We start from the raw sequence: 27,689 nt of genomic DNA on the forward strand, positions 1-27,689 counted from the left end.
TTAATAAAGAATAAAACATCGAGTGTCTTGTTAATATTATATGTTTTTCATTTAGAGAATGGAATTGCAGTCGACAAGGTAATAAATATTGTTTATTTTTTTGTTGAGATAGAGAAATGTCATGAAGGTAGATATATATTCTCGTAATCATATTTGTCGTAGAGAAGGATGGAAAAGGGAAGGAAGGAGATAGATATAGAGATAGAGAAGGGGAGAGTGGGAGAGAGAAAAATGGAGAAGGGAAGATGGAAGGGTCGCGGTGACTCTTTGCGAAAAAAATGATCCTTTTTCCGTGCCACAAGAGGATAAAGGCGAACGCTCTTTATTAGCTTACGTTGGATCCTTCCGACGTCCTCCTGTATTTCCTCAAGCGTTAAACATTAACTGCTAGAGATAATTCCTAAAACGGTATATAATGGTTGACTGCGATAACGACTTACTCGGTAGACGAGTTTTTTTCGTTAATTAACGATAAAGAAAGCTCTTATAATAATTACCTACATAGGTATATTTTTATCTACGCAATCCCGTTCTTTATAATTAAAAAAAAAAAAAAAAAAGAAAAAAAGAAAAAGACATGAATTTCTCAGACGCTCGATCATACGTACTTTGCTTGCATGCATTTTTTTTTTTTTTTAATTATTTTATATTATGTCATTTAAATTAAATCGTATCGTAGTATACGATACAGATTATATATGCATTTCGAAGTAAAAATTTCGTAGTAAAAATTGACTGTAAGAAAATATCGTTTCCTTTTTACTTCTTTATAGAAAGAAAAATTATTGTCTTATCGTTCGTTCTTTATCATTAATTTAAGGATTTCTACTTTTATTCTCTCACGTTTGATTCATTTTGTTTTTCTTTTTTTCTTCTTTATCGTACATCTCAAATGGATGTTACGCATACGTAGATACGTAAAAGTTCAAAGGTCTCCAAAGAGTTTTTCGCTTAGCATAGCAGTTTCAGCAAAAGACTCGTTAGTTCGGTACGGGACTCCATTGTATTCCTCGTAGGAATCTCGTTTCTTCGGGAAATGGCACGATGTAGTTCGGTACAGGGTACAGACACGACGGCAATTACGGTCATTAACGGGTAAATGCACGGCACTTGCGTCAGATATTTGATAACGTCATCGCTGAATTTTCAAGCGTCTCGCGGAATTCACCTGACTAACGTTACTTTGATTACTTGCGTACTTAAATGCGAGCATTCTCGAAAGTCAAGCCATTTGAATAAGTTTCTCGTTTCGTCGCGACGCTTTCAGTTGTTTGACTTTTATACCTCGATCTTTCTCATTAAAACTCAACGTGTCAGCTCTGATCTAACTACATTTAATTCATACTTTATTCAAAATTATTACAATCAGAAGATACTCGAGAAATATAATAAGATAATGCTTAACAAGTTTTCAAATTTCTTCGAACGTGAAATAAAAATAAGAAATCAAAAGGAAATCGAATCGTTTCGTTATCAATGGCGTAGAATTTTTTATAAAAAAAAAAATCATTACAATCGATAAACCAACTGTTCGAAAAGAGAATCTTACAAAGTTGTATTTAAAAATATATTAAATTTGTTTCTCTATGAATTGAACAAAAAATTCGAAAAGAAACCAAATGTCAACTGACGATAGAATTTTATTCTCTATCGAGAATTGTTCTGATCGGAAATATTAATTCTTTTGGAATATGACGAATTATATTATTCGAAAATTTTCTGTATTTCTTCGTTCGATATCGATTTGTCGATAATTAAAGCGTCGTATTTACGAAACAAATTTTAGGTAAATGCAAATGGCGTCTTATCATTTGCACGAGCAATGCAGAGGTTTTTTAACATTGCCTTCCCATTGGACGATCCGGTGATCGCACCACTCTACACGCACGTCGATACGAGAGCATCAGGAACGATTTATTGGGCCGAGACGGATTCCCCGGAGGTTATTGCGAGAGCAGGTGGAATGATACGAAGCACGTTCAAGGATGCGCTCGATTTCGAACCGACCCACGTCTTTTTGACAACTTGGCTGGACGTTGGTTATTATAACGAAAATAACGATAAGGTGAACGTCCGATTTTTTTCATTTTACAAAGAAATTTAACAAAAAGAAAAGAGGAAAAACAAACAGAACATATCCGAAATTGTAGAATTTTTATTTCTACCTCATTTGTATTGATTTGTTCTCATATTTCATATTTTGAATATTGCAATGTAAAAAGAGTTAGTATAAAATTAACTTTTTATAAATCAAATTAAATCATATATATCATAAATAACTATACATTGGGAATGATCAAAATATTACGAAAGATTATTTATTTCAATAGTTGAAATTGTATCGAAGATTATTCTCGTAAATTACGTATGAGATTGAATCTTATATAATCAATCATTCGTTCTTAGGTTAATACTTATCAAGTAGCAATATCTTCGAATGGCACACATTCTTTCGTCGAATTATTATATCCAGAAAATGGAATTCAATGGATACAAGCGGAGTCACATCCCAGTGGATTGCCAGATGCCAAAGCTCAAGCTGGTTTTATGAGCGAGGGTCGAATAACAACGTTGCAAGGTTCAGGCACCGATCAGATTCAAAATGTCGACAAGTGAGTCCTAAAAAGATGTATCGTAACAGAAACACAAAGGGAAAAGAAAACATTTAACAAATAGTTTCCTTCTTTTTCAATCAGATGGTCGAACATAAACAGACCAGGTCACTGGGTGTTTCAAGTTGGACCAATAGTTGAAGGCGAAGATGTCAAGACCCCTGATAGCATAGAAGGTAATTATTTTTATTAAAATATTATCCGCAAAGATATCGTAATAATCTTTGAAATAACAACATTTATATTCTTGATCAGATACCACAGGTGGTAGTCAAACACCGAGTTGCAGAACAGGTGCGACTACTTGTCACAGCAAAGCGACTTGTATCGATTATGAAGTCGGATTTTGTTGCAGTTGTAAACAGGGATTCTTTGGAAATGGGAAATCTTGTCAACCGAATGGTAAGTTAATCGTTTAATATGATTAATAAGCGTTTAATATGATTACTGCCATCACTTTTCTTTTCTGAGATAAAATCTCTAAAGGAATGTGTCGAAACTAAATAAATAAAACAGTTTTGAAACCCTTTTCATGTCGTTGATGATAAAGATTTGTCATTCGAACTTTTGAAATGAAAGAGATCACTTTAGTTACGATTTAACCGTGTATTCGACTCCCTTCGTTTCTTTCGAGTTCTTTTCTGATTACTAATTGACACCATCAAAGGATGCTCTTTGATGTAGCTCGTCACTTCACTACAAGGAATATTTTTAAATCTCGTTTCTTCGAAAAGATCTAGCTTTAACACAAGGCAACACTGTTTTCGTCGTCGAACAGATAAGTCTCTTGTAATAAGCACTCGAGTTACAACGAGTTCTCTCTGATCTATTCATAGTTTACGAGATCTCTTCGTTTCTTGGTAGACACTCGTAAAAGGTCGATGTTGGAGTACCGTAAAAACTTTTGAACGTTTACTTCAGTGAATTTCAGTTTAACGACCTTCGAAATATATCTAGAATAAGTTTTGTATCATTTTTAAAGAAGAAACGTAAAAGTGGTGTCTGTAAGAATGACTGACGTATGATCCCAATGGAGCTCTCTTTTCCTTAAGATCGATTTTTCAGACGTACCACTTCGAGTAATCGGCCGTATCTCCGGTACGATCAACGAAATTGAATTTCCGTCGAGGGATCTTCAATGCTACGTGCAGACCAAGGATGGACGGACGTATACCGCTTTGTCGAGGGTTCCAGAAGAGATAGGCGCAAGTTTTCAGCTTCTAAGTAATCTAGGAGGAATAATTGGTTGGCTCTTTGCGAAGCCAGTCAGTGAAACAAAAAATGGATACGAGCTTACAGGTCTGAAATAATCAATTTCTCTTTGATCCTTCCAGTGTTATGATTGAATGACCTATTGGTCATTATAATACCAAAGTTATCCTCTATCAATCCATTTCATTCTGATGCAATGAGCTTGTTCGAATCAATCATGTGATCATAGATTCCCAAAGCTATCTCTAATCGATTTGTTCAATTCAGAAACAACCAAGCTTATTAGAATCAATCGTTTGATATCTCTCCAGGTGGTTTATTCAATCACACGGCCGAGCTTTTCTTTACCTCCACTAACGATAGAGTGACCATACGAAATAATTATCAAGGATTGGATGTCTTTGGACAATTGAAAATGGAAGCAGAAATAACAGGAAAATTACCGTATTTGGAGCCAGACGCTAGACTCGAGTGTGGTGATCACGACGAAGTTTATACGAGATCGGAACGTGGAATATTGCGTAGTCAGGGTGAAAGAAATTGTAAACTGATCAGTGGACACACCGAACGCGAATTGACCTTCACTCAGGATCAAATAATCGTTTACAATGAATGTCCATATGCGGAGTATGACCCGGAAGAAGATACGGCTAGATTGAAATTTTACAGAGGTGTCACTACTTATGAAGCAAGAGAAGGAATAATAAGATTTGCTGTTAATACAAAGATCGCACCTTTGGAAGAAGAGGATCCATGTATTCAAGGTAGAGAGACATGTGGAGAACATAGTTCTTGTGTCGTTGATGAGGATAGTTTCAAGTGTGTTTGCAATCCTGGGTAAGTATAAAACAGTATTGATTAAAATATATTATATTGTTAGTTAAGAAATTGGACGCTTAAAAAATTTTAACAAATTCACGATACGATTGAACCGATCGATCTATGTTTGCTAAGATATCAGTACCTTTACGAAGAAGATGGTAGCGCCATTTGCGTGGACGTGAACGAATGCACTGCTGGTAATCACATGTGTTCTCCCGATGCTCAGTGTATCAATCAAGAAGGAAGTCACAGTTGTCATTGCCGACCTGGTTTTTCGGGAGACGGTCGAGTTTGCGAGAGTAAGTTTAGTTTCTACATTTTTAACGATCGATACCTTAACGACTGTTGGTAACTCAACGAAGTCGTTGTCAAAATTGTAATTTTACCATTTCTTACTTGATCTTAGAGCTTCCTTCTTGCGAAGATATTCGTTGTCAAACGTACGAGCTGTGTATGATAATAGTAAATACACCAACTTGTATTTGTGCTCCTGGCTTCGATCAAACCGATCAAGGCTGTTACCCTGTTCAACATAGTAAGTTTTATTACCTGCAGAGTAAATTTTACCTATATACGGTAACATTATATTTTTCTTTTCTTTTATTTTTTATTATTCATTTTTATTAGTCTCCTGCGATATCGAGAACAACTGTTCGCCCAATGGTATGTGCAGTTTCGATGGGGATAAGCAAAAACACGTCTGTATTTGCTCGGCTGGTTACATCGGTAAGTTATCGATTTCATTGAATTCACGGATCATCGAATTTGATTGATTTCTTTGATACCAGGCGATGGATACAATTGTTATTCGGAAAATGATACGATAACCGAGGAACCACCGCAACCGCAGTGTTTGATAGAAATGTGTTGGTGCCCACAAGGATGGAGATTCCAAGATGATAATTGCATCAAAGAAGAGGAGGGTTATACAACCGTTGACTATATTCGAGATTGTAAGTTTTACAATTAATCGAATCCTCTAATGAAATCACTTTGTTTCTTCGGATATGAATTTTTGGGATTTATACTGACTAAGGTAATTTTGATTAAATTCCTTCGCGAATTACGATTTACTTAATGCTCAAATTTTTGGCATGGCTGAACTAACTAGCATGTAGAATACCTTCGCTTGGTACTCGTTGAAATATGATATTATTTTGAATTCATAATGTTTGGAGTTTTGCATTGAATATATAATTTAAATCGATGGACTAGAATATGTATGCGCACATCTAATAGGATAGAAGAGTTAGAGGTTTTTTCAATGAACCAAGTGTCTTGCAAGTGTCTTGTACAATGATTATTAGTAACGATCTATGGTCTCTACTGCATCGTACGTTTTAGTATCGGCACGTCCACTTCCGGAATGTTTCGAGGACGACTGCGTATGTCCATGGGGATACGATTATGATCACCGAGAAGAGATTTGCATTCCTATACCAGGATTCAACCATGATACAATGGGTCCATCTGGATTTCACCGTACGATCCGCTCCCGCTAGGCTTGAGCAAGTTTAATCCACTAACAAACATTTCGATTGCTTTCGCATCTCATCCTTTTGATTTCTTTCGACGGTTTTTATTCTCATTCTATTTTTTTTATTTTCTTTTTCTTATTTTTTTATTACAAATGTAGTATAATTTCAGCGAAGATAAAATATTATCGTTTCTTGGTCGTATTTTTAACTCTTTTTTTTTTTCTTTTTTTATACGAGTATTATTCATCATTGCTATCTTGCAAAAAGCAATTTGTCATAATTGCATCACGCTTGTCTTCAGCATCATGCAACGTCGTGAACAGATGTCATCCCTATGCTCAGTGCGTCTACGTACCAAACACAGGCGATTACGAGTGTCGTTGCAATCCTGGATACGAAGGTGACGGTATGGAATGCACGAAAACAGGTAAATTAAAACGATTAAAGCATCGTGTTTTCGATCGATGAATCGTACTCTACTTTAGAGATGAGTTCATACATTCAAGAGTTATATTACCCGAGGAATATACGTCGAGGTACGTCATAAAATTGATCATAAAAGGCAAAACAAACGTGTTATTTTCTGAACAGAGGTGTCCTGTGTGGAAGTCGACATATGCGATCCAAATGCTTCATGCCAACACGAGGAACCCATCGCAAAATGCGTCTGCAATCCTGGATACGAAGGCGACGGGACGACCTGCAGTCCTATTGGTGCATTGAATCATCCATTTTTGTTTTTTTTTTTTTGTTTTTTTTCTTCTCCTTCTTTTTGTACTTGGAATTCTTTAAATTCAATTTTTCGAATATATATATATATAAAGTTCATCGTCATTCTTTTTCCATTTCTTCTTAATTTTAGTGAAATTTTATATACATAAATAATTTTGTTATTTTTGAAACGATTAGAAACGATTGATACAATATTTTGTTTAATTTTCTAGACGAATGCAACGATAATTCGGATTGCTTGAAGAACGAGAGATGCACGTATAATCCAACGAGTTCTCGCTACGAATGCACATGCAATGTAGGTTTCAGCATGGTCGACGGTCAATGCGTAGTAGCGGATTGTTCGACGAATCCATCGCAATGCCACGTTAATGCTCAATGTGTTTCCACCGGTGATGGTGGCTATAAATGCGTTTGCATCGCTGGATATCACGGTGATGGTGTACGACAGTGCGTCGAAGATCACATTGGTTGTAATGTCGTATTCAATTGCGGAAGAAACGCAGCGTGTGGTTATAATCAGACGTCGACGAATTACGTTTGCATCTGTCAACCGGTACGTTGGGAATGAATTTTTTTTTAAATAAATAAGGAGTACGTTTTGATGCAACAGTATTAATTCGTTATTCGATAATTGTAAAATAATTTCTCCTTATTTATTTATCTTTGAAAAATTCTACCTGAAGGTACGCAACTCTTCGTATGTATTTTATCGATAATGTTATTTCAAACCGGTAATGGTAGGCACGCATAAGCTTTTACCAAAAAGCTTTTATCAAAAATAAGATATTGCCTAAGGGTTTTAAAAAGAAGTTAAGATCGTTGATGGATAAACATTCGCGAGATAATATTATCGACAAGGTAACATTTATTAAGACGAAATACGATAAACGAACGCGATCAATTATATTTCTAAAAATGATTAACGTCAAAAAATTACGAACAAGTTTTCTATTTAGATTTTGTTTGTTCGTACAATTTCTTTTTGTTTGATTTAAAACTCTTACAACGATCGAGTGAAATTATTTTTAGGATATTTTCTTTTAAGTACGAATTCTTTCATTCAATTTTTCTCAAACGAAGAAATTTTGTCAATTTTTCGAAGATGTATTAAACATGTTGGTACGTTTGACTTTTAGGGTTATTATGGCGATGGTTTTACATGTCTACCTCAGTCATCCTGCAGACAAGATTCAAGCCTTTGCTCTTCGGATGCGAGTTGTGTATCAGCAGGAGACAATAAATTTGCTTGCGTTTGCAACGACGGCTTTACCGGTGATGGTACCAACTGTCGACCGAGACCAAGACACGATGCAAATTTCCTTTTGGTGAATCAAGGAATGGCGACTTTGAGGATACCATTCGTACCGACTTCTGATAATTTAGGAAATCCGATACACATAGCATACACGCAGATGTCTATCGCATTGGACATCGATTGTTTGGGTGGAAGGGCTTATTCAAGCGATATCACTGGTACGAATGAATGATCTCTTTTTATTTTTGCAAAAAATATTTGTTTGTTACAAAGCTAGTAAACAAAATTCATTAGAGTTAACGATGCAATATAATTGTTTATCACGTTTTCATTTTCTTGGACGTATACGTAATAATTATTTGTGTTTGTTCGTACGATAAACGTGATTGGATTAAAAGAAAAAAAGAAAAAATAGAAAAAAGAAAGAAAAAAAGGAAAAGAAAAAAGGAAATCCCTATTAAAAATGAAAACTCGTCTACGATAAACTCGATTGAAAATGAATAATTCGATCGTAAAAGGGAAGGCAAATTGCTCTAGCGAGATTTGTGATGGAGAAAATGAAACGCTAATGCAATGCAATTACACGTACGATGTAACTATTAATGTTTAAACGGTAGCGATTCAACGTGCGTTGCAATAAACAGTGGAAGGTAGGGAATAATTCAGAAGGGAACGATCCCGTCGGTTCAATTTCTTCCTCGAGGACGAACACCAAGGTAATTCGATTATTAAATCGTGGGATTTTCGAGTGAACGACAATTACGATTCCACGTGATTTACGATCGACTTAGGTAAATTAAAAGGAGGGATTAAGGAAAAATCTTTCTATCTTTAGAGATTTCTAAAACGATCAATCAATTAATTAATACGTTTAAACATAATTAAATGAATATATATGTGTATCGAATATAAATTGCATTGACGCAGACGTATTTTAAATTAAATTAATTAATTTCGTTTGTTTATTTTCTTTCTTTTTCTTTTTTTTTCTTTTTTTCTTGTAACGATGTAATGATTTTTGTGTTTCACAGGTAACAGAATACTTGAATTGACTTATAACGGTTCTGTCGTCGATATATTCATCGACAAGGTCAGTAGTCCCGAGGGATTGTCGGTCGATTGGGTCTCGAGGAATATCTTTTGGACAGATTCAGGAAAAGCCACCGTTGAAGTGGCCAGTCTCGAAACGAAAAAACGTAAAGTCCTTGTCTCGGATGGATTGGTTAATCCTCGGGGAATCGCTGTGCATCCCTATCGAGGGTAAGAAAGAATACTGGAGAACGTATACAGGGAACTATAGTAGAAGAGATAAATGGATCGGTGTTGTCTCGTGGAACTATTTCTCAAAGGGGTTGTACATAAAAATTCGATTAATTATAAGAAAAGAGTCCTTTTAAATTCGATATACAAGGTGAAACATTTTAAATGAGAAACATTTCGTTTCTTGTACGATAATATTTATAAAGTAATATGCAGTTATCATTTGTCAAATAATGAGTACATATATTGAGAAGAACAAATTTATTTTAACACAATGATAACACGGTTATCTTTATTTCAACTTTATCTCAAATTTTTGTAAAATTTATTTACTGACATGTGCAAGACTGCAATCATCTGTCACACACAAATACACACACACACACACATATATATATTATAAGTTAATTCTATTATAGCATACAAAATATAAGTGTATTCTATTGCAATTGTTTTTAAAATAACTACAAACGACATTATGTAAAGTTCCTTTTGCAATCGATGTCTCAAATAACCTATTCCTTTCGTAAGTTGTTAAGTAACTCGAAACATTCAGATGTTCACATTTAATTGTTTCACTCTTTGTGAATATATACACAGTCATTCGTTTTCAACAAATAAGATCATATAATAAGAAATAATTTTAAAAGCAATAATATTACCATTTTCTTTTTCTTTCTTTTTCTTCTTTCTTCTTTTCATTAGTAAAATATTTTGGTCCGATTGGAATCGTGCCTCACCAAAGTTGGAATGGGCTAATGAAGATGGCACAGGCAGAGCGATCTTCCTTCAAGGAGATTACGTTAAGTTACCAAATTCATTAAGTATCGATTGGTCGACTGATGAACTTTGTTGGGCAGATGCTGGAACTTTCACGATAAGTAAGTACATATCATTTGATTGATTCGTTAATTTCGTATCCATATTTTCTTATATCAATAATAATTTTGAAATATTAACGAGTCTAATACGTATACAATCGATGCATAATTCACATTGTTTTATTCTTTTTTTCTTATTTTTTTTTTTGGACACAGCTTGCATCGAAATCGGTAACAAAGAAGTAAACGTCGTGGCGAAGGACTTGATTTATCCCTTTGGCTTAGCAATCTCTCAGAATCATTATTATTGGACCGATTGGAAAACGTAAGTACTCTTCTGAAAACAATAAAACCCTTTGTAATAATGTCTAAGACAAAAGAAAAATGCAAAAAAAATATCGGTTTCCTTTCTTTTTTCTTCTTCTTTTCTTTCTTCTTTTTTTTACAGACACAAGATCGAGCAAGCTTTAAAGAGCAACGAAGAAAGACAACCGGCTATATCGATCCCACCTGGTGGAAACGGCAAACTATATGGAATCGTGGTTGTTCCGGAAACTTGTCCCCAAGGTAACACGATTTTCTTAAAAATGAAATAAAAAAAGAAGAAGGAGAGATGATAAAAGAAAAAAGAAATTAATATAATTAAAATGTTATGCGTATTAAATATATGAAAACGATGCAATGGTGTGTCAGTCACAAGCAACAAGTAGCGTTCGAGCATTAACTTGAAACTTGTAAAAATCGTGCTTTTATAATTTTTTATTAAAATCTATCGTAAACATCCTCTCGAGAACATATGTATGTGTATATATACATATATATTGTTTTTCTTTTCTTTTCTCGTTTATCCACATTTTACGAAAATTTCTTTTCTACCATTTTTTCTCTACCATTCATAAAATTTTGTTTTCTTGTTTATTTTCATTTGAATATACACAGCATTTTTATATATATTTATGTATGAATTTTTGTATGTGTTAGTTAAAAAATTGCTGATATACCGTTAACCTTTCGTTTTCATTGATTAAGAAGCAAATAACTCTATCGAAAGATGAAATAAAAAGATATAACATCGTTATAATAAAGTATAAAGATCGTTCTCGTTAGATATCAATTCAAACAAAATTTAATTACGTGTTTATAGTTACAAACGTCTGCCAATATGAAAATGGAATGTGCAACAAGGACCAACTCTGTTTGCCCGATGGACAGGGAGGGAGGACGTGTGCTTGTGCTGACGATGCTACAGGACCTTGCATGGATACTAATTATTTTTCGTAGTAGTATTCTCGAGAGAAAAAGAGAGAGCGAGAGCGAGAGAGAGAGAGGGAGAGAGAGAGAGAGAGAGAGAGAGAGAGAGAGAGAGAGAAGAAAAAGAAGAAGCAAGAAAGCGAATCCTAATGTTCGACGATAACGAAGCTATGATAGCATCTCGATGGAACTCACGAGAGAAAAAAGACGTTTCAAAGATAAGAAAAAGAGAGAAAGAAAGATTGAGAGAGAGGGAGAAAGAGAGAGGGGGAGGGAGAGAAAGAAAGAGCAAGAGAGAGAGAGAGAGAGAGAGAGAGAGAGAGAGAGAGAGAGAGATAGTAGACATTCAAAGTATCCATTTTACTATTAGATAGCGTGTAAATTATAAAATATTATTTTTAATACTAATTAGAATTATTATCATCCGACATACTCGAAGTAACATACTCTCTTTTACGTTGTTTTTTTCTGTTTCTTTTTTTCTTTCTTTTTGTTTGTTTTCCTTTTCTTTTCCCTTTTCCTTTTTTTCTCCTCTTTTTTTTTCTATTTTTAATTCAATACGTTAGAACGCAGTTTATAAATGAAGCTGTATGTGCCAAGACGCGTTATTTAATAAAATTGAAAAGAAACGAGAAGTCGTATCGAACGTTTCTCTTTGATGTCTTTATTACAGAGAACCGCAGGGGTGCATGCTGATATTCTACAACATATTTTCTATTTAGGAAGATTAGGTTTACTTTTTGAAACGAAATACCCAGCTGTTATTATCGCAGCACGGAAAACATAGTAAATTACGTGATAATAGGTTTAATTGCAATGCACAGGTAACACTGTTGAATGAAAATATTTAACGATGGAAATAATTAAAAAATAATATTTATAAAAATCCGACATTAACGATAGAAACGCTTATGCTTTTACGCTCGCAATAGATTATTAATTTATTATGTTTTAGTCAGAAAAATACGGTGAAACAACGCGCGGCTTAAAAATATTTATTCTAAAACCACATTTGCAACGTGAGATATCGTAATTTATAAAAATATTACTATATGTTGTTATAATGAGAAGCAACCATTTATGGAGATAAATGTCGAGGGAATAGCGCGTACGTTTACTGCACTAAATGGTTCCATCCGCGAGTTATTTTTTATGCAAAGTGTAAATCATGCAAAATGAAGCATGACTTTTAAATAAAATATCTGAGATATATGTACATCTATCTAATATATATACCGGGTCAAGTTATTTAAGATTGCCGGCATGAAAATATTTCTATTATTTTTGATGATATCGATAAATTTCTAAAAAAAAAAAAAGAAAACGAAAGTTGATGTATTGCTTATGCAATAGATTAGAGAACACATTGCTTTAATATCGTTTTAAGAGATTTACTATAACTATTGTTTTTTACTGTTTTTTACAACATGATATAATTAATAACAACAACATGTTTTTTCTCGAAGTCTATCATCAGGGATTGCAATACATGTAAAATACAAATTGACATTAATTGCTAGGATACAAAGCCGAAAACAATCATATGTCTTTTATAATCGATTATATATGAATTATATTTAAATTATATTTTTATTCACAATGAATATAATCATACAAATTTAAAATATTTGAAGTATTAATTGATCCTTATAAATTTGAAATAGCCAAGAGAGAATCATGTTATCTTGAAAGAAAAAATGAATGTTTCTCACGAATATAAACTTTAGATAATAATTTTGATCACTGCTATATTCGTTACATATTTTGAGTGAAACATTTTCTTTGATTTTTGTTTTAAAAATTGTTATCACAAAAAATAAATATTATTAATATTGCAGATATCATAAAAAATAATTGAGATATTATCACATTAAATTGGACATGACTGGTATATACACAGAGCTCCACCCATCGTTCGTCCTCGGATACTAATTAATGAGTTTCTTTTTAGCAGACGACGACATTAAATTGTCCTTGTATAAAAACGGTGGGAGAGAAAGAGTCAGGGAAAAAACGGGATTGTTCGATTATATGATACGAGAAGTAGGGGGTTGAATATAAGGGAAGAAGGTACGTAGAGATAAGACAGTGACCTCGGAGATAGTGTCTACGGATCTCAGAATACTCGACGAAATTTTCCCTGCTAGTAAGAGAAAAGCTTTTTAAAAACGTGCCTCCTGAGAGTTCTCTTTGTTCGCGTTATAAAAATTATATACGTAGAAGCAATAAAAACGTGAAAGGAGAGTCATTTTGTAAGGTAATAAGAAATCTTCAGTTTTCTTATTTCATCGATCGAAGAAATTGGATGTTTGTTTGTAATATTTAAAACTATATTATTTTTGTCAAAATTTTATAAAGTCTCAGAAATTAGAAAGGAAAAGGAACATTTGTATCGAATATTTAGTCACGTTGTCGTGAACAAATATAGATGCGTTAACTTTTCGCTTTCTTGAGATATAAACAATTGCAATTAATCTTGTCTTAGATCGCAACGTTGATATAATCGAATAAATATTATAGTTTTAAATATTACTAATTTCGAATATTATTAATATTATTAATTCATAAAAAAGAATTAGAAAATATATAAGATATTCTTCTATCCTTCGAATAGATCGGCGTATTAATCGAATCGATATAGTTCTTAGCGGAAAGACTTTTAAAGTCTACAATGCGAAGAAATATAAATAAGCTCGTTATTATCCGATATTTTAATAATTATATTATGAACGTATAACGGTGAAATAATAATAAAGAAATTTTATAAGGAACAATGATCGAAGCTTTTACAGATATTAAAAAGAAATTGGAAGTATGGAGAAGTAAACGTATCCATGATTCGTCTCCAATTTTCAATTTGCGTGGCGGGTCCAGTTTCAGCCATTCGCTAAAGGAGAGAGCAAATGAACGTACGAATTGAAAAACGTCGGTATTTCGAGCATGTCATTGACGTGCATTCGATCGTTTCGTCGATGAGAGAGAAAGATAGAGAGAAAGATAAAAGAAGAGAGAGAGATAGATAGATAGATAGAGAAAGAAAGAGAGAGAGAGAGAGAGAGAGAGAGAGAGAGAGAATATTCTCTTGGCTTTCTCACTTCGATTCGAACGAATGATATTGCCTTCTCTTTTCTTTTACCTCTTTCCTACTTCATGATTATTTCCAACGAATTTCGCGTCTAGTCGGAGCCATTGTGTTTTCGATTAAAAGAGCGTTCATAAGCGCAAAGAATTAAAATGCTTTTCACGCGAGCGAATGGAGATTTACGTAATCACTGAACATGCTTTCGATCGCCGTTACTGAAACTTTTCGAATTACGTTGAAATGAAAATATGTGAAATATCACCGTAGTATAGTCGTGTTAATATTCACGTCGACGATTTTCATAATCTTATTTTTCTAAACACTCGTTAATAACTTTTCATATGCCCGACTATACCCCATTGGAATACGAAAAGTTCTATTTGATTTCTTTATAGAAGGTGCAAAGCGTTGCTTCGTTAAAATTTCTGGTTTAGTCGAATCTCTCATAGAAATTTCGTACGAACTCGAAAGTGGTCAACTTATTTGCAACGTACATAGATATATCGTGGAATACAGGTGAGATGTAGAGTAGAAATTCGGAGAATTCGTTGTTCCGGAATTTGACCATTAATTCAACATTCCCTACGGCTCTTCGATAATAAATTTTCGTTAAAATCATTGTATTAATTGCTATTGGCCGTGTAATTCTCCATAAATTCAATTCACGATTTAGAATACGAATGAGATCAACTTGGGACATGGTAATGCCTAATTATACTCCAAAGTGAAAGTATTTTTTCTTTTGACGGATTATATGAACGAGTTAGCATAGAAATGAATGAGAGAATAATTTTCGAGATATATCAATTAGCCTAACGCAAAAGAAAAGAAGATCTTCTTTGTAAAAATTTGCAGTATCGTTTTATTTGTTGAAAAAAAAAGGAAAGAAAAGAAAAAAGAAAGAAAAAATCGTTTCAAGGGAAGAAGCACGAATAAGGTATAAATAAGGAACTCGTCCGGTTCATAATCGGACGATTAAAAAAGTCTCTTCGAATCTTTCGCTCTTATGACAGTAGACTACTGACTGTTCGTGACTACTTCGCCCGTATCTTGTGCGCCTGCGATAGGACTTGATTGCGAGAGGAGCATGTGAAACTAGAAAGAAAGAAAGAAAGAAAGAAAAAGAAAGAGAGAAAGAAATAGAAAAAGAAAGAGAAATAAAATAAACGAGATAGAAAGATAGATGGAGAAAAAGAAAGATAAATAGAGTGAGAGAAAGAGATGGAGAAAGTTTAAGAGAAATATATATATATATATATATATATATATATATATATATATATATAGAGAGAGAGAGAGAGAGAGAGAGAGAGAGAGAGAGAGAGAGAGAGAAAGAAAGAGAGAGAGAGAGAGGGAGAGAGAGAGAGAGAGAGAGAGAGAGAGATAAATGGAAAGAGAAAAATAGAGAAAGAGAGAGAGAGACACACACATATACACAAATAAGGTAGAGTGGGTCTAGGGATGGATAGCGGTAGAAAGAGACGGAGAGAGGGGGTTGAGTGAGTGAGAGAGAAGGGGGATGAGAGGAAAGTAGTAGTCGGTAGTCAGTCGGCGGGCGAACACCGCGTGCGACGCATCGTATTCGCTCTTACATCGCGTTTTCGCCCTTCATAGATCTTTGACAACGTGATCTTCGCGTTCCGACAGAGTGCAACACGTGTGATATTACTTTTCTTTCTTTTTCGAAGTGAGGAAGTGCGAATACGAATGACGATAATTCGAAGGCACGTTATATATTTGATTTATTTTTTTTCTTCTCTTATCTTTTCTTTCTTTTTCTTTTTTTCTTTTTATTTTTCTTTTCCACTTTATCTCTCTCTTCGTAGATCGACGTTCGAATCGAATTGAAAAGGTGTCCCTTAGTCCTACCTTTCGAACGAGCAAATTTTTCTTTTTTTTTTATTTTTCGTATTTAAATGAATTCTATCGTTTGGATATCCTTGTCTCTCTTTCTCTTACCTCGTCTTAAGAAGAGCATGTAATAATATTGCGTGCCGAAGGAGCAAAGCAAGCATGCACCGGTCTAAGCGTAATTCGCGATAGAACCTCGTTCGTGGCAGCGATCTGGACCGATGCACGCCGGAGACAAAAATATCTTAGAAAAATCTCGGCGTTGGGCCAAGTGGCCTCGAGAAAGAGGCATACTCCTCGCTATAAGCGAGTCTTTGATAAGATTATTTAGAAGGAGACTTTTGCTATCTTGGACGGGTAGAATGTGAAAGGTGATAGATAGCAGAGAAAGAAGAAAGTTGTAAATAGATAGAGAAAGATAGATATAGAATACACACAGACAAATGCATTTTAACGATTTACGATACTTTACACGAGGTATTCTTCGAGAATTCTTTTTACTATTATCTATTTTAATTTCGTATAAATTTTCATTGCGTATAAATATTTCAAAAAACGAATTGTAATTTGTTTGAAAAAGACAAAGCTACGTCTTCGTTGAAACGACGAAAGACTCGTCGACGAATCTCGATAAAGGGGAAGGGTTTGTTCGTTTGTTCGTTCGTTCGTTCGTTCGTTCGTTCGTTCATTCAAGCTCAAGCATTTTATCACCCTAGTGGATTTATAGAACGTGAGAATCATGGTGATAGTAAATCACAGAACGCGGGAGAAAGTTGCTACGATTTATGTGGTTATTGTGCTTTACGATTTGGTCGTGACGTTCTCACTGAAAAGAAATCCCAACGTGGATCGTAAAAATTACAATGGTGTACGTGATTTCAAAGGTTTGTTTTGTTAACCCTAACAATATTATGATCCACGTTGGAATATAAATGTCTCAAAGTAAACTTCTATAATAGTCCGTGGTAGGTAGGTAGATGACTGAATAAATTTTCGTTATTCTATTCAGGGAGTGAATATATTGATAAAACGTATTCTCAAGTACGAAAGTTTACGTTATTAATTTGACAAAGTAAACAATTACATATTTCCGTGTACATATCTTAAATTTTATAAACGCTTCACGTTTTCTTTCAAAATAGAAACGTGCGAATGAACGAGCTTTCATCCGCGAGAACTTTCATAAGTTTTTCTCTCGTTTCTTTTCTTCTCTTTCGTTTTTCTTTTTCTTTCTCTCTCTCTCTCTCTCTCTCTCTCTCTCTCTCTCTTTTTTCTTCTCTCTAATTTTTTTGTATTACGACTTCTTCTCCTATAAAATAAATGAAGGAACGGTTAAGACTAGATAGTACGTTATTCGTAAAATTAAGAAAAAGCTCTGGCTGTTGCTCGGATATGTCACGAGAGATGAGAATGCCGATAGAAATGGTGCTACTACGTGCGTGGAAAGCGAAAGAACGGATGTATAAAAGAGATAGAGAAAGGAATAGAGATAGATAGAAACATTGAGAGAAAGCAATAGAAATAGAGTCGTACGCCTATTCGAACGAATTGTTTGCTTTAAACGGGACGACTTTTCCTCGTGATTATGCGCGTTTAAACGTACCTGTCAACGAGATGAACGAGAGAAGTAAGAGGAAAAAATACAGATGGAAAATGTAGAAGGACGTGAGATAGAATGGTTTAGAGAGAAAGAGAGAGAGAGAGAGAGAGAGAGAGACAAAGAAAGAGAATTCATAGTGACAGAGGCCGGACCATTGCTGGAGTCGTTTCTTGTCACCGACGAACCTCCGACTCGTTTTTATCCTTTATCTCAGATTTGTCGACGTTGCTTGCGAGTAAAGGACCCTCTTTCTACTCCCCGCCCTGTTTTTTATCTTTCTCATTGGTGAAAATAAAATGTATTCACGAGACAAACATAAACGCTGACTATTTTCCAGAGCAAACTATCTTTATATATATCTCTCTTTTTCTTTCTTTTTTTCTTTCTATTTCTCTCTTTCACTGTCTCTCTTTTTCTCTCCCTCTCTGTGTCTTTCTCTCTCTTTGTGTTTTTTTTCTTGTTTTATAATCATGATAGAAAACGTAGGGACAGTAAGCTGAGAATTAGCTTGGAATATCTCATTAATAGTATCGTTTAGGATTATACGCGTATTTAATTTTCTTTTTAAAAAATTACCGAATTATTGTACCACGTTGAGCGTATTAAAGCTGACGTTCTCGAAGCTTACGCTGATATCTTTAATGAATGATTTTGATGAAAACAATAGGAAGGCAGCAAATAATAATGAAATAATACGATAAATATAAGAAATAATAGTAATAATAATAATAATAATAATAATAATAATAATAATAATAACAACAATATTAATAATAATAATTATAATACTTATAAAAGGATAGATCAAAATGATATGATGATATAAGAATATGCACTTGAAAGTCTTATAATTGTTTGTATAAATAATAAATTTAGATTTTAATTGTGTAAAAATAATAATAACGATATAACGATCAAATGGAAACCTTTAATGATATATCAAAAATTATTTCTTAATATGTATTTTCAGTTTAACTAATTTAAAGTGCATTGAAATCGTTCGTTTGCCATTAGGAACGTTTGCTCATTAAGGTTACTCAACGTTAATACGTTCGTATTTCTCGTTCTTCTTCCTCGCTCTAGGGTGTATCCTTGTTCGTTCATTAGACTCGTCTTAACTCTCGTTAGTTTTGTTCAGACAAGTTCTGAAGGAAACCCAGAGGTCTGAAAGTTACTAAATAGGTACATTTCAAAGCCTGGACAAATTCGTGCATAATATTGTTCCTTTCGAAAATTTTGCAAGGAAGTTGGAGGACCGAACATCTTAGGAAAAAAAGAAAAAGATAATAAAGAGACAGAGAGAGAGAGAGAGAGAGAGAGAGAGAGAGAGAGAGAGAGAGAGGGAGGGAGATAATTTTACAACAAGACATAGGAATAGACCGAGAGTCGAAGAGATAACTCGTCGAACGAATGGTTTATCGGTTTTCAATTTAGCCAGCCGCACTTTCCTTTGCGACACGGCATGATTATCTGGCGTGTACGTGTTTCTAAGCATACATCTGAACGTGAGCACATGTATACAGAATAGTTCGAAAATTAACAATCAATTGTTGCGAGACACTTTTTAACTTTCTTTAAATGCTCAATGTAGTGTTCATGAATTATTGCTCTAACATAGATTCATTCGAGAGTTATAAGATCGATAAAAAATTATTATATTACTCATTGATATATATATATATATTATTATTATTATAAAATTAATAAATATATTGAAAGAATGTATAGAATAATGCAGAATATATTATTTAAATTAAATTATTATTATTAAAATTGTTAATATATTGGTAAAATGTAAAACAGTTTAAAATTAATAATTATGAATCACGAGCATAAAATTTGTGATGGGAAGAGATAAAGTTTTAAGAAAATCTTCTTTTTACTTGTTTTACTTAATCATTGTTTGTATTTGTTTGGATCTATTAAAACGAGATATCTTATATAGACTTTGCTTGTTAACACAGTCTTAGTCTAGTTTATTCACTATCGATTATTTTTAAACATTTTTTCAACTATTCTTAACTAAGATTAAATAAGCGCGTTAAAATGATTCATCTCAAAGTTCACGTTAATATTTTATCAATATTCTGCATTTTATCGTAGAAATTATTCTATAATCTTTATCTTTTCTTTTATTTTGTATTCTTCTTTTTTTATTCTTTTTTTAATTTAATCCGTTTCACTCGATCATTGTCCAGAACAAAGTTCACATATTATATCTAACTCAATCCGATTTTCCTCTCTCTCTCTCTCTCTCTCTCTCTCTCTCTCTCTCTTTCTCTTTCAAATCGACATTTCTCATTCGAAAGAGTCACATAGTTTCCGGCATTTTTTCTTCATGATCGGATCTACAAATCGACGCACGTCGCGAACGGGGTACATCGGTTCGAACGTCGCACAGTAAATTATTTTTTGCTTCGTTATCTCGTCATTTTTCTCCCTCTCCCTCTCTTTCTCTCTATTTCTCTTTCTCTCTCTCTCTCTCTCTTTTTCTCTGTCTGGTGGTAGTCGCGATACCACAATCCCTAAAATATTTATGCGCATAGATATCGCTATCACGTGCGTCGGATCGTACGCTCAATACGAGAGAACATATAGAATCGATAATATCACGTTCGTTCGAACGTCTAGCAACGTGACGTGTCGAGCTCGAAAATAACATAAATAGGATGTGTACCAACAAATTCAGTGTTCTTTCAAAGTCAGAAGGAACGTAAGATTCTTAGAAGTATCTCCTCGATTGTTGTTGACTATTATTACGTTCAAATACGATCAGAGATATAGAAAAAAGAAAAAAAGAAAAGAAACGTACCAAAACAAAACAAACGAAAGAAGATATAAACAACATTCAGTGCCTATGAGAGTGAGTCATAAGTTCGAGAGATAATAGTGAGAGAAGAATTTTGGTGTCAGTGTGAAAATTGAGTTCAGTAAGAATCCATCGGTTCGTGTGTGCGGAATAGTATGTGTAGTGTTTTCGTCAATCATTTCTTTTCCTATTGCTTTTAATTAAGTCGTTATCTTTAACGTGGCTAGGATCGTGAATTCCGTCGTCGATCCGCTCGGCGGAACGGACGCGAATCGTCGAGCGATAAATGAATGTTGTTACTCCGGCTAGTCGTGATCGTGACGGTGAAGAAGAAGAAGAAGAAGAAGAAGAAGAAGAAGAAGAAGAAGAAGAAGAAGAAGAAGAGGAAGAAGAAAAAGAAGAAGTAGGAGAAGAAGAAAAAGAAAAAGTCAAGGCACGTTAGCATCACTCGATTTAAATTCATAAATGTGCGAGAGGAGGAGCCCACAATGGTGGCTCGAGTCCCGCAACAAGTTCTACTGCTACTCGTACTCGGTAAGTGGAACCAGAATTCCCTTCTTCTCTAAATTTAGGCCTCTCGCCCGGGTTACCACGATCGTTCAGCAACACCTTGACAATACAACGAAAGTCTACGATTTTACTAGTTTATTCAAAGGAACTTTATCAAATTTATATGTATTGCTTTTTATATATTCTTTATACAAATATGGTCATTGAAATAGGGAAGAGCATTTAGAAGAACGCATTACAAAGAATACTAATTACCATTTTCGTCAAATATTTACGAGTTGTGTATATTCGTTTTCTGTGAAATGTACACAAAAATAATAAAGCAAAAAGAATATGCGCTACATAAACGAAAAGGTAAAATTCGAAGCCATTTTAATATATATATATATATATATATATATATATATATATATATATATATTTACATCAACGATCTTATTATTTTTTTATTGAAACAGAAAGATTCTGTATAGTGGTCATATACACGATACGTTTATTTTAGTAGCATTTATATATGTGTATATATATATTTATTTATATATAAAGATGTTTTTAAGATTTCATAGTCCAAATATGTACGCTCGTACTGCTTGGATAAATTTTACTTTACGTCAGTTATAATTGTAATTTTCTTGTGCTAATGAAAAACACAGAGCAGGACCAAGCTTACCGAAGAAAGACAATGTAATTTACAAGGAAATTGTAATTCGAGTACTGTTACGTTGCTCTTATGTTAAAACACATGAAAGATCACATTTCTAGTTTCTACGTACGTTTTTCTGTTTCCCTATATTCTTTTCTTTCTCTCTCTCTCTCTCTCTCTCTTTCTTGCGTCTTTCTCTTTCTTTTTCTTTTTATCTCTTTCTTGAAAAAAGAGAAGAAAAAAGAAGAAAGAGAGAGAAAAAGAGAGGTAAGAAAAAAAAATAGGGAGAACCGACGGTATAATCCGGTACTCTTAGAATTCTTGTTTCCGTCACACTTTTCATCACACGCCCTTGATCTCGTTTCCGGAAAAAGATTTCGAACTTCGTGTTATTTCCTGATTGCTCTTCTCTCAATCGTTTTAAAAATCAATCTCGAAAGAGAAATACCGTTTTTTCGAAATCATCTTGTTAATTTTTCTTTTTTCTTTTTCTCTTCAGCAATTTTTCATTTTTCTTTTTTTCCTCTACGAAGCGAAACTTCATTTCTTTTTATATTTTCTTTTTTTCTCTTCACGAAACGAGACTTCGCTTTTATCTATAAATATTCCAAAAGATAAAGAACCGTCGATCCGAATCTTCGAAATGCAATAACGCGAAAGTAATAGTGGAAGTTTAATTAACCAGCCTCTCACGACAAGGGTAGAAATGAATAAAGTTTCGTCAAAGAACGATGGCGAAAAGGTGTAGAAAGACCGACGTTTAAGGAGAACAAGAAAGGAACCTGTAGTTTCGTTCGTGATAATCAAACGGAGCGAGTAGTGAGTAGCTGTCTCTAGTCAGACGTTCCAAAGAGTTCGATCATGCGTAATGATAACCCCTCGAACGCAATACAAAGTGAGTACCAATAGCAATTAGAGTCTAACTTTCTTAGGACTTACGCTGTATAATTGGTATTTACAATACTTGCTTACTTTCTGTAATGTTTGACCATATAGTAAATCGTTTCATTAATAAGATACAATCTGGTAAAATTGATTAATTTATATTTTTATTGAATGATTCTTACGTTGAAAATATGTTTTGTATCTTCGAAAAAGTTTATTTGTTTTTATTTATATTACAAATTATATTCAAAGCCTTCTGATTTGATTATATATGTATATATATATATTTATTTATTATATATATTTATTATAAATAATATATATATGTATGTATGTATATACTTTTGAAGACTTTCGTAAATCAGAATAGCAAGTAATATTTTATATTTAAGCGAAATTTGATTTATTTCGATCTTTAAAGAGAACATCGGTTTATCGTCTGTAAGAGAGATATATTACTTAAAAAGAATATATAAACTAGAGAGTTGCATATATATATATATATATATATATATATATATGTATGTATAGATATATACATACACATGTACACATTTATAAATATAAAACATTATATATTTATACCGTAACTTATCTGAAACGAGTAGCAGGTAAAAGTATCGAAGAAACGAAAAAACAAGAATTAAAAGAAAAGAAGAAAATAACAGAAGCGAGGGATGATTAGTCCAATTTTATCGTTATCGTTGTTTTTCCAAACGATCATTCCTTCACTACTTTATAAACATGAGAACAGAGAAATGCTATGTCGTCAAAGAATATCACGTGAAAATTTCTACTGCTCCATTTCACAGAGTTCATATAATTCCGTGATATAAAAGGTAGTGAATAGAATGGTGAAGGAGAAATAGCGGAAAGGGGAGGTTGAAAAAGCCTCTCGCTTTCCTTTTATGCATTCGAAACGACGTCCTTTATCTCGGTAGGCAAATATTTAGGTAATAATTATATAGAAAAACGTGATAGAAATTGTTTATTAATAATAATAATAATAATAATAATAATAATAACAACAACGATTGTTATAGATACTCTAATTATTTGTTTATAGAATATTCGAATAGTTTATATATACTTAATGACAATAACTATGTTAAATATAAAGAGTAAAGAGTGATCATTGTATCGAAATGCGATAGTATTCCGCATCATTAATTGTCTGTACGGATTCGATAAACAATTCGGTGCAGCCGCTTTGGCCAATTTGTGGGTTTACGATCTGGCGTCAGTTTTCGTTCGATAGCTCGATTAAACGGTTTATCGACGCGCGAATGGCACATTACTTTCATGAAAAGCGACTTTTCCGCCTGGTTATGTCATGTTTTACGTGAATATTATTTGTTATTAAAGATGCGTTATCTGATGTCACATTCGCGATAGTTGATCGTAGTAAATCTATTTTAACGTTTACAACAGTAGCATACTCGGTGCTCTTGTTCGAATCTATTTTGTAATATGTAATACGATGCTAAATTAGTTGATTAATTTAAAAAAAAAGAAAACAAAAAGAAAATATAAAATGATAAAAAGCAAGAGAAAATATTAAAACGATCAATTTGAACTGCTCCCGATCTAAACGTAACGAAAAGTTCCAATATACAATATTATAAATGGTTCGATCGAATAACAAACAATGTTCCGATCTTTCGACATGCACTGATACTCGAAAATACATTATTGTGTGTACAGATTCTATAGATTTCATGAATTTTATGAATACATCTTCGAACGCAATATGTAAATTACTGCGCAACGTTGCTCATCGATATGTGTCACATACGAAAATACTAATTTTCGATTAAATTGACAAACGCATCCGCAAGAAGATAGAAACTGATAGGAAATGCTTCATAAATTATTTTCCATATTCATACTTTTATATCATATGCAAGATAAATAATTCAAACATATATATAAATCTCTCTCTCTCTCTCTCTCTCTCTCTCTCTCTCTCTCTCTTTCTCTCTGCCTGTCTCTCTTTTTCTTTTTCTTCCTCTGTTTTTATAGATTATAAGTAGTAGTTTCCAAAATGGATCTAATAAAAAAGTAACAAACTCGAAAATGGTAGATCGATCAAATTTTAACGTTAATCGATCACGAGACAGCACTTTCTCAAGATGATCGTACGCTTTAGAAGTCTCCTTTGAAGATTCAACAGTTTTCGTGATGCAGAGGACGGCCATTAGTCAACCGTCGAGACGGAAACATCGATACGCTTTCGTCCGATCATGGAGAATGTGCATACGGTTTCAGCCGCATCGTTAATACGTTCGGAAACACTCGATAAACGAGGCTACATCGTTCGCCGCAGCCACGCGTGCTGATCGACTTTGGCCAATTTGCGGATTATACCGTAGCTTCGGTCGTTTCAATCGGACAGCAAGCTGCTCAATATTGCAATCGTACTTCTCTTCCATCACCAAAAGCTCCTCTACGATCTAGAATTTAGGGAAAGCTTAGATTATTGAGCTTTGACAAATTTAAATACTTACGCATTCCGTGAAACGTTTTAATAAATTTCAGGTAATATAGAATTCTCATTACGTTTCTAACAGAATTCTACTTTTTAATTCTTATTAATGTATAAATACAATTTTTATCAATGCGTTACATTTTCGAGATAATGTTGTACCTTTTTTTTACAATTTCATGAATTCATTGTCAAGCGTATATTAAGAATAGATATATATATATATATATATATATACAATATTAAAATTCATATATATATATATATATATATATATACATATATACAGAGAGAGAGAGAGAGAGAGAGAGAGAGAGAGAGAGAGAGAGAGAGAGAAAGAGAAAATTTCTTTTTTGAAAATGTATGAAAGTTTTAACGAAAAAAATAAAAAGAGAAAAATCTCGTCAGCAACGAAATTACATTCGTTCTTTCATAGATGAAATCCACCATTTGCGATACTTTTGAAAGTCATAAGCCGTTTTTACCTTTTCCTGCATTTCTCTCTCTCTCTTCTTCTCTATTACTCTATTTCTCTCTCTCTCCTTCTCCATTACTCTATCTCTCTCTCTCTCTCTCTCTCGTTTCCTAACTAAGGATATCCTTCTGTTCGAATCATACCAAGTAAGTGCATTATCGGTTAGAAGTTTCGTTAGTGCTTTGCACTACCATCTCCAGCGGAAGTTGTATCTCGTTGGTTGGTTCTCGCTTCAATTTTGCATCTCTATCGTTTACGATAAAGATAGAAAAAGAGAGAGAGAGAGAGAGAGAGAGAGAGAGAGAGAGAGAGAGAGAGAGAGTGAGAAAGGGAAGCGTTAGAGAATCTCAACGTAACGATATCGAACATTTTTCCTTTTTCTTTTTCTTAGAAAATGCTCGATCTCGTCGACTTACTTTGTTCAACAAGAACGGAACTTTTCGCGAGGGAAAAGTTCACCGTCCGTATCGTCTTATTTCGCGATTTAACCGTCTCGAAATCGGAGCTTTCGGTTTCGAAACTTTCAATCTCCGCGATTACATTAAATCCAAGCGATTCCAAAAGACCTTTACACGATATCTTGCTCTTTTACGAGTTGTCTATTCCGAAAGGTTTTCCCAATATGGTCAAATATTACTAGCGATATTATACAAGAAAACGTAAATATCATAGTATCGATTCGAATAGAGTGAGAGGAAGAAAGAGTACATATTTAAGATTTTAATTCTGTCATTTTATTCTTTCAAACAAATATAAACCGACGAATGAACTATTACATCCAAGGTCTTATACTTATATTAACGCCTTTCAAGGTACAACGATCTTTAACTCTTAATGCTATTAATATTCTTGAGCTTGCTCTAATGCCAAGAGTAAGGTCTGAAATATACAAGGCAGTCTATTTTAAAGTAACCAACCGATTAAACGTTGAGAAACGTATTCTCTCTCTCTCTCTCTCTCTCTCTCTCTCTCTCTCTCTCTCTCTCTCTCTCTCTCTCTCTCTCTCTTCTTTCTCCCTCACTTTCTCTATCTATCTATCTATCTATCTATCTATCTATCTATTTCCATCTCACTCTCGAAGTTTCTAATTTCCACGTAGAAAAGTGGAACGATAATCGACACGAAAATGAAACATTCGACATAGAAACGTATACCCAGTGGTACACTAAAGAGACTCACGTGATTTCGCGACTTGTGTAAAACGCTTAACGAAATTGCGATCGCTCGTGGCTCATCAGTTGCAGACGATACGTTGGCAAAAACGTAAAACAATTTTATCATTGTGATTTCCCACGGTGGAGATGTGTATACAGAGGATAAAAAAAAGAACAGAACAAAAATAAAAATAAAAAAGAAAAGGAATAAACATGTGATCTCATATTTCAGGAGAGTTTCAAGTTAAATCAAGCAACGAATTATTTTATTTCATTAAGAGACTTTAAGTACACAGAAAACTCTCGTTTCTTATTTCGTTGTCTTGTGATCTCTCTCTCTCTCTCTCTCTCTCTCTCTCTCTATCTATCTCTCTCTCTCTATCTCTCTCTCTCTCTCTCTCTTACTCTCCATTTCTCTCTTGAAGTTGAGTATTAGATCCATCGTACGACGGTTAGGAAGCAATCAAATTACGATGAGATGAGTCGTGAGAGTTCATCATATTCTTGTTAAGCTGGCTTAAGCTGCTAAGACAACTTCCGTCTATCTCTCATCCTCTATCTCTTCTATTTCTATCTATATCTTTTTATATCTATCTATCTATCTATCTATCTGACTCTTTTATTACACTTCTCTTTCCTCGATCATCGGTTATTCCCTTCTTTAACGTTCATTCTTGTGATTTTCTAAGTAATAAAACGAGCAGTAAGAAAACACATACGATAAGTACAATTTTTATAATCATGCTACT

General features: G+C 33.7%; 2 protein-coding genes across 5 annotated transcripts in view; both read left to right on the top strand.

Annotated features, from left to right (window-relative positions):
• The window catches only part of LOC122628394 (nidogen-like), a 20,378-nt gene extending 7,716 nt beyond the window's left edge, over positions 1-12,662 (top strand). The window contains exons 2-21 of one of the 3 annotated variants that reach the window (XM_043810653.1): positions 1,787-2,065; positions 2,407-2,612; positions 2,697-2,788; positions 2,868-3,014; positions 3,678-3,911; positions 4,136-4,661; positions 4,779-4,945; positions 5,053-5,181; positions 5,274-5,372; positions 5,435-5,599; positions 5,991-6,128; positions 6,426-6,551; positions 6,716-6,838; positions 7,069-7,412; positions 7,996-8,332; positions 9,146-9,374; positions 10,080-10,255; positions 10,412-10,520; positions 10,644-10,762; positions 11,340-12,662. In XM_043810653.1, the coding sequence (XP_043666588.1) occupies positions 1,787-2,065; positions 2,407-2,612; positions 2,697-2,788; positions 2,868-3,014; positions 3,678-3,911; positions 4,136-4,661; positions 4,779-4,945; positions 5,053-5,181; positions 5,274-5,372; positions 5,435-5,599; positions 5,991-6,128; positions 6,426-6,551; positions 6,716-6,838; positions 7,069-7,412; positions 7,996-8,332; positions 9,146-9,374; positions 10,080-10,255; positions 10,412-10,520; positions 10,644-10,762; positions 11,340-11,476 (3,882 nt within the window). In that variant the 3' untranslated portion in view covers positions 11,477-12,662. The remainder of the gene's footprint in view (positions 1-1,786; positions 2,066-2,406; positions 2,613-2,696; positions 2,789-2,867; positions 3,015-3,677; positions 3,912-4,135; positions 4,662-4,778; positions 4,946-5,052; positions 5,182-5,273; positions 5,373-5,434; positions 5,600-5,990; positions 6,129-6,425; positions 6,552-6,715; positions 6,839-7,068; positions 7,413-7,995; positions 8,333-9,145; positions 9,375-10,079; positions 10,256-10,411; positions 10,521-10,643; positions 10,763-11,339) is intronic. The other 2 variants (XM_043810654.1, XM_043810655.1) reach the window with 2 other exon arrangements.
• A 7,579-nt stretch (positions 12,663-20,241) lies between these two features.
• The window catches only part of LOC122628308, a 100,649-nt gene continuing 93,201 nt past the window's right edge, over positions 20,242-27,689 (top strand). Inside the window, exon 1 of one of the 2 annotated variants that reach the window (XM_043810475.1) lies at positions 20,242-21,322. In XM_043810475.1, coding sequence (XP_043666410.1) covers positions 21,277-21,322 — 46 coding nt within the window. In that variant the 5' untranslated portion in view covers positions 20,242-21,276. The remainder of the gene's footprint in view (positions 21,323-27,689) is intronic. The other variant, XM_043810476.1, reaches the window with a different exon arrangement.

This window comes from Vespula pensylvanica, chromosome 4 (assembly GCF_014466175.1).
Source record: "Vespula pensylvanica isolate Volc-1 chromosome 4, ASM1446617v1, whole genome shotgun sequence".
Lineage (NCBI taxonomy): Eukaryota > Metazoa > Arthropoda > Insecta > Hymenoptera > Vespidae > Vespula > Vespula pensylvanica.